The following is a 7,346-nucleotide window of genomic DNA, read 5'->3' on the forward strand; positions in this document are numbered from 1 at the left end:
AAAAATAAAAAAGAAAAGTAAGAAACCACACCATAAAAAATGGAAAAAAGAAATTAATTTTTTTTAAAAAAATAAAAAAATTAATTCAGACAGCCAGATCCCCACAAGAAATTAAAATTAAAAAAAAAGGAAAAAGAAAAATAAAAATTATTAAGACAACTCAATCTTTATAAAACCCTTGAATTCACCATCACCCCAGCTTCTCTCTCCTTTGCTCCTGTTTGCTAGTTTAACTCAATTTTATTTTCATTTATATTTATTTTTTGTTAGCTGTAATTCAGCTAACAAAAAATAAAAAAAAATATAGAGAGAGTAGTAGTATTGCTATTAGCCTCCAAGCAGCAGGCAAAAATAGCACTCTCTCTCTTTCTTCTTTTTTTTTTTTTTTTTTTTCTTTCTTTCTCTCTCATCTCCCCACCACCACCATTTCTCTCTCATCTCATTCATCATCTTATACTCAAACTATACTACTAAATTTGATACAAAGATTATCTCATCATAATACATGCTGGGGACCTCAAGCTTAATAGGAAGCTCCGGTGACGGCGGAGGTGGTTCGGGACATGAATCCGAAGGCGGAGTCGGTGAAGGTGTTGTGAGACCGTCACCGGACGCCTCAATTATGGGCACTGGGATGGAAGATGAGGAGAAGACTCAAAGCGGAAGCGGTATCGGTATCGGAGGTGGTGGTGGTAGTGGAGATTTATTTGAAAATGACCGGAGCACTGGCGGTAACCGTTGGCCTCGACAAGAAACTATTGCTTTGCTTAAGATAAGGTCTGATATGGATGTTATTTTTCGTGATTCCTCCCTCAAAGGTCCGTTGTGGGAAGAAGTTTCCAGGTCAGTTTTTTTTTTTTTTTTTTTTTTTCATCTTTTTTCATCCAATTATTATTGCAACTTCTATAAATATAACATCAAAATAAAAATAATAATGATAATAATCTCATTTTATTTATGAGATTAGTCATGTCATTTTAATCGGTTTTAATTTAATTTGGTGATTTTTATTTTTTTTCTTCTTCTACTTCTCATGTTTTTCGAATTTCTAGAATAGCTTCCCAAGTACAATTTTGTACTTATTAGAATATATATTGGGATTCTTTCATTTTAGAACTTTATGCAAATTGGTTGTTCACTGAAATTTAGAGCCACTTAGTTCCTAATTTTATGTGCAATAATTTCGAAATGTACTCCATATTGGGATAATCATATGCTACTATAATAAGATTCATTCATATTTATACATACAAGTATATATTTATTTGATTAATTGGCAAGTGTTGAATTAAGATTTGTGTATGATATGGTGCAATTTATTTATTTATTTATATATTTATGTAATTATTAATTTAACTTTTGATTTGTTAACAGAAAGATGGCGGAACTTGGATATCATCGAAGCGCAAAGAAGTGCAAGGAGAAGTTTGAGAATGTATACAAGTATCACAAGAGAACGAAAGACGGGAGAACCGGTAAGGCGGACGGTAAGACGTATCGATTTTTTGAGCAATTAGAGGCGTTAGAACAGCACCATTTGTCAATGGCAGCGTCTTCGGCACTACCACCATTGCCACAACAACCAGTTGGTCAAGCAACAGCAACACCACAACGTGGTCAATCACAAGGGCCGGCGCAAGCGGCGGTACCGGTCACAATGGTAATACCAGCTGGTACTAATCCAGCTAGTGTTACTGTTCCATCAAGCCCCCATCCAATAAGTGTAGTTCACACTACTTGTATTAGTCCACTGCCTCATCATCATCAACAACAACAACAACAAATGAATGTTAATAACCCTACAAATCAGGCATCACAGTTGCAGTCGCAGCAGCACCCGCAGCCGCAGGTGATACATCATCAGAGTCAGAATCAGAATCAGAATCAGCACCAGCATCAGCATCAGCATCAGCATCAGCAGACAATGGGGATCCGGACTCACGGGTCGATCCAGATGGAGAATCCGTCTTCCCCATCGGCTACTCAATCGTCGTCTTCATCGACATCGTCGGATGAGGAGCTAATGGGGAGGAGGAAGAGGAAGAGGAAATGGAAGGATTTCTTTGAGAAGTTGATGAAGGAAGTGATTGATAAGCAAGAGGAGTTACAGAAGAGGTTTCTTGAGGCGGTCGAGAAACGGGAGCATGATAGGGTTGCTAGAGAGGAAGCATGGAAGTTACAAGAGATGGCTAGATTGAATCGGGAACATGATATTCTTGTTCAAGAACGGTCTATGGCTGCGGCGAAAGATGCCGCTCTTATCTCTTTCCTTCAAAAGCTTTCTGACCAGCAGCAAATTCCGCTGCCCTTACCGGTCCAATCCCAAACTCAACCACAACCTCAAACCCAACCTCAAGGTGGCCAGGTTCGTGCTACGGTTCCCGTTGTTAGTCCTACTCCCGTGTCACAACCACAGCCGCAACCACAACCAGCAACACAACAAGTATTGCAACAAACACAATCACAGCCACAACCTCAACCACAACCACAACCACAAATTCATGTACCTGAAAGTCAAGTATCATTGGCATCGCCAACACAAACTCAACCTCAACCACAAACAATAGCACAGTTGCCTCAGCAAACACCACCTCAGCTACAACAAGCATTGGTGGTGGCCAATACAAACAATGGCGGCGACAACGGTGACTTCCAGAAGTCGACCAATGGTGAGAATCTCCTCCAAGCAAGTTCATCAAGATGGCCTAAAGCCGAAGTACAAGCATTGATCAATCTCCGTACCAACCTTGATCAAAAATACCAAGAGAACGGGCCAAAAGGCCCGCTCTGGGAGGAGATCTCGGCAGCCATGAGAAAACTCGGGTACAACCGAAACGCCAAAAGATGCAAGGAAAAGTGGGAAAACATCAACAAGTACTTCAAGAAAGTGAAGGAGAGCAACAAGAAACGACCCGAGGACTCGAAAACATGTCCGTACTTCCATCAATTAGACGCCCTCTACCGCGAGCGCAACAAAATGGAAATCAATCCCGCGACCACCAATGCCACACCATTGACAACCTATGGGCAAGCGCAGCAGCAGCCGGCCACGACAATGGCGCCTATCATGGCACAACCCGAACAGCAATGGCCGCTTCAAGGGCACCAGGATCAAGCAATGGAGGATCAAGGGAGTGAGAATCAAGACGAAAGCGAGGACGACATGGATGATGAGGACGATGATGATCAAGGAAGTGGTGGGTATGAGATAGTGGCGAATAATAATGTCAATGCAGGTTCAATGACCACCTCAACTACCGCCACTCGAACCGCCGCAACAGCTGAGTGAGTGATGAATTACATGGTATAGCAATCAAAGAGAAGTTGAGAGATGGGATAGAAGAAAAAAAAAAATTTAAAATTAAAATTTGGGAACTGGTTGTTGGGAAGCATGAAAATATGGGGATTTTTTTTTTTTTTTTTTTTTTTGGGATAATTTTTATTTTGGGTTGGGCTTTGAAATCAAGAGGGGATAAAAAAAAAAAGTTATACATATATGTTCGTTTATGGGTGTTAGTGACACTTGAGTTGATAATCTTTATCATGTAATATCCAAGTGGGTCAGATCATGGAAGAAAGGAAGACGTCGACGGGAGGCGAAGCGGGTTTGGTTAAGTCGGGTCGGGTTACATCTCGAGACGGAAGGGTCGGGCCAGAGCAATTGTCAAAAAGGGGGCAAGACTCAGGAAATACCCCGTAAGCTATTATTTTTGGGGGACAGTAATTTTTTTTTTTTTTTTTTGGTTCTTTGTTTAAATTTTGATAATTTATTTATTATTTTGCTAAATAAATAAAATGGAGAGGAAGAGAGGGAAAAATAGAGTGATAGATTTGTTTGTGGGGATAAAAAAAAATGGGTATATGGGTAAAAAACAGGAATTTAATGGAATAAAGAGACTACTAGAGAGTACTCCTTGTGTTTTTCTTTCAATATATTTTTTCTTTATTGCATTTTCAATTTTTGTTGATTAAATTGTGGGGGTGTATAAATGTGTAATCCCGGTTAATTTACTGGTACTTTTTCTTATTATCAAATGAACTTAATTGTTATACTACACCAAATTCTCATTCAATTTTACTTTTAATTCACTTTTTATATTCCGATTCAATGAACATAACCCATTATACACTTAGCACTTTAAACAATAAGGCCTAACCTCAACCCAACTCAAATTAAGTGAAACTTTTAAAGACGGAAGGAGTACTCCCTATGGTACTAGTTCTAGTATTTACTTGATTCACCAATGATTGCCGTATATGCAGCAAAGCTTATGTATGAGTGTAAGAGAGAGAGAGTGAGTGAGCTGACTTTGGCATAAACCTCGTTTGATGGGTGGCGACTTAGTTAAGCTTGGGAGTTTGGGCCGTCTGATATCTCTGATGATATATTATATAGTCATAAATTATTCTTGAAAGTCTGCATCACAAAAATCAAATAAAATTGACAAAAAATAAAAATAAAAATGAAAGTACTGAATTTTAACTGATGTAGCCTAGCTTTGTCCATGTAGGACTAGCTAGGACGATGTTAGCTGATGCCAAGGTATTCATTTATCTTCACTTCCATGTGATTCAAGGAGTAAATTATTGCGGTAATTACTTTTTTTTTATACTTTATATTTTATTTTTAATAATTTGGTAGTGTACAATTTCTGCAAATTTGCTGCAAAACTGTTGCATGAGAATCTTATTACTTTAAGGAAAATTTGATATGAATGATACCCAATTTTACAATTATTTTACCATTACTTTTTACCTCTTTTAATTTTAATTTATACTGTAAGAAAACATTTTTTTCTTTCTTTTTTTAAACAATCCAAGATTTTTTATTTTACTATTTTTTTTGTCTACTTAAATTTAAAATGGGATTAATTTCGTCTAAGTAAGAAGTGGGATTAAATTATTATAAAAATATTATAGTGAAACACTTGATTTTTACTGTCAAATTTTACATATATTTTTGTTACATCATTTAAGAAGACATGTGATATACTACGTACAAGTTTAGTACTAGCTTACAATATGTTTTTCTTTAATTATCTTAATTACCACCTCCATTAATTTTTAACTGCTGTTACTGTAATAATTTTGTATACTAAAAAGGCAAAAATGAGTGAAGTGTGTTCTTTGCCAAACATATAAAGTGTTATTCTTATTTTCAGGATATTATTAAATTGAAAGTAATTAAGGGAGTGTTTTTTTTCCAGCTTGGGTTATGCTCTCTTCATATGAAATAATTTTGTGATGTTAATTTTTATAATTTTTTTCTATTCTGATCTCTTAGCTAGCTTTATTTGAATGAATTGATTATCTAATTGGATCTTGCTAACTTTCTTCAATTTACTATTAAAAAATAAACGTATAGAGTATTTGATACACTCATGCAAATAAAAATTAGAATTTTGGTTTGATATAATTTGTATTTTTTAATCTGCATGTTTTCACCGTGTAATACGATATAAATTTAAGGAAATTTTGATTTTTACCACCGTCAAATAACGACTTTATTGAATTTACCACCCTCAAAAAAAAAAAAGATTTACTTTACCACCTCATAAAAAAATAAAACATCAGTTTTACCACCAATCACCTCCAAAAATCCCCATTAATCAACCAGTGTTGCTGCCACCGTCGGGACCCCCACCGTCGACCGGCCACGACCAGCCCCACCACCTAACAGCTACGACCAGCCCCCACCACCTAACCGCTACGACCAGCCCCACCACCGCACCGCACAGCCACAACCACCTTTCCACCAATTTTTATTTATTTTTTTTGCTCTGTTTTCTCGAAAGCCACAACAATGGCGTCTCTTCCAATGGAGTTAATCACCTCCATTCTTTTCGATTACCCACTAAATCACTACTTCGCTTCAAATGCGTTTCCAAGGCTTGGCATTCCTTAATCAATCAGCAGCACCCATTTAATCAGATTTCATCTCGCTCATTCTCTCTCCTCTGACCGTCGTCTTCTTATCCTCAACCATGGAAGTCACCTGGAATCGACTCCATTGAAGTGGGGTTCTGAGCTTGATGCTAAAAACGATTGACAAGGTTTGATTTACCCAATTCTTTTTCTGGTTTTGAGGTTTCGATTTGTGGGTGTTGCAATGGGTTAATTGCTTTGGTTTGTAGAAATGTTGATGATAATCGATTTGTATCCCTGTTGTTGGTGATTTGGCTTCTCAGTTTTTGGCAGCCACCAAATCCCGACCACCCATAAAGCCCCTTCTAATTCCGACCACTCTAAAAACCCTAGCCACCACCAAAATTTGCACTCCTAAAACCCTAACCACCACCTAATTCCGACCATCTCCCTAACCTACACACCAAATTCCGGCCCCTCCTTAGTCACACACGAAATTCCGACCAACCGAGGTAGTTGATTTCGTTGCTGGTTGGTTTACACGGAAGATCGGGGAAGATGAAGAAGAAACGTCAAAACGGTGGGCCCTACTAACGGATTCGTGGACGGAATCCGTTAGTTGGTGGTAAAATCGATTTTTTGGAAATTTTGTTGGTGGTAAAGTAAATCTTTTTTTTTGGAGGTGGTAAATTCAATTAAGTGGTTATTTGAAGGTGGTAAAAGTCAAAATTTCCTAAAATTTTATTTACGAAATAATTAATAGCTTTTTTAGAACAAAGTTAAGGGACACATAGCTTTACATAGACTAATTTAAATTTAGTTTGTTTGAAGTTATTAATATGCCAGAATTAATTTTAACTAATTTTATACATAGTATAAATTTAGTTTTATGTAGTATAAATTTTTGCTTCAAAAAAAAATGTAGTATAAATTTAGTTTGGGATGAACTTTTTAACTTATTTTATGTCTCAAATCATATCGATCAAAGTAAGTTGAGAAAAACACACCTATAATCAAGTTACAATCATCAAAAGTATCTTTCACTAAACTAAACTACTTACACTCATGCTAATTGAATCTACATATTATGTATTTCTAATTAAAATTTCTTTTTGCTAATTCTTTCCTTTAATTAATTTTTTATTATATTATGAAAATTGATTAGTACACATATTAATTGAGATTTGTTTTTATCAATTGAGATGGATTTTTACTAATAAGTTCAATTTTCAGTGTGGAAACTGATTTTGGAGTAAAGGTAACTTTAGTAGAAAAAATAGTTAGACAAAAAACTCCACTATTAAAGTTATTCCATGTTAGCAATTTTAATAATACTAACATCTTAATTTATTTACAAATTAATATTGATATAGGTGTTATTTCATCTCGACTTGTTGTCTAATTAATACGAATAACAAACACATATAAGCTTGAGCCAACACTACTTAACAAAAATTATTACAATTTTAAAAAAGAAAGTG

The 7,346-nt window shown here is 36.1% G+C and overlaps 1 protein-coding gene across 1 annotated transcript; it reads left to right on the top strand.

Annotated features, from left to right (window-relative positions):
• The first annotated feature begins 231 nt into the window (after positions 1 to 231).
• Positions 232 to 4,055, top strand: LOC110721714 (trihelix transcription factor GTL1-like). Its single transcript, XM_021900907.1, has 2 exons — positions 232 to 843; positions 1,375 to 4,055. Exons 1-2 carry the CDS (start codon positions 506 to 508, stop codon positions 3,287 to 3,289), a joined length of 2,253 nt encoding a protein of 750 aa, XP_021756599.1. The 5' UTR covers positions 232 to 505; the 3' UTR covers positions 3,290 to 4,055.
• The last annotated feature ends 3,291 nt before the right edge of the window (positions 4,056 to 7,346 follow it).

This window comes from Chenopodium quinoa, unplaced genomic scaffold (genome assembly GCF_001683475.1).
Source record: "Chenopodium quinoa cultivar QQ74 unplaced genomic scaffold, ASM168347v1, whole genome shotgun sequence".
Lineage (NCBI taxonomy): Eukaryota > Viridiplantae > Streptophyta > Magnoliopsida > Caryophyllales > Amaranthaceae > Chenopodium > Chenopodium quinoa.

Excerpts from the sequence above, each read along its gene's own strand:
- LOC110721714 (XM_021900907.1), top strand. The coding sequence starts at position 506 with ATGCTGGGGACCTCAAGCTTAATAGGAAGCTCCGGTGACGGCGGAGGT. Across the intron at positions 844-1,374 it reads TTGTGGGAAGAAGTTTCCAG|AAAGATGGCGGAACTTGGAT; the intron begins GTCAGTTTTTTT and ends ATTTGTTAACAG.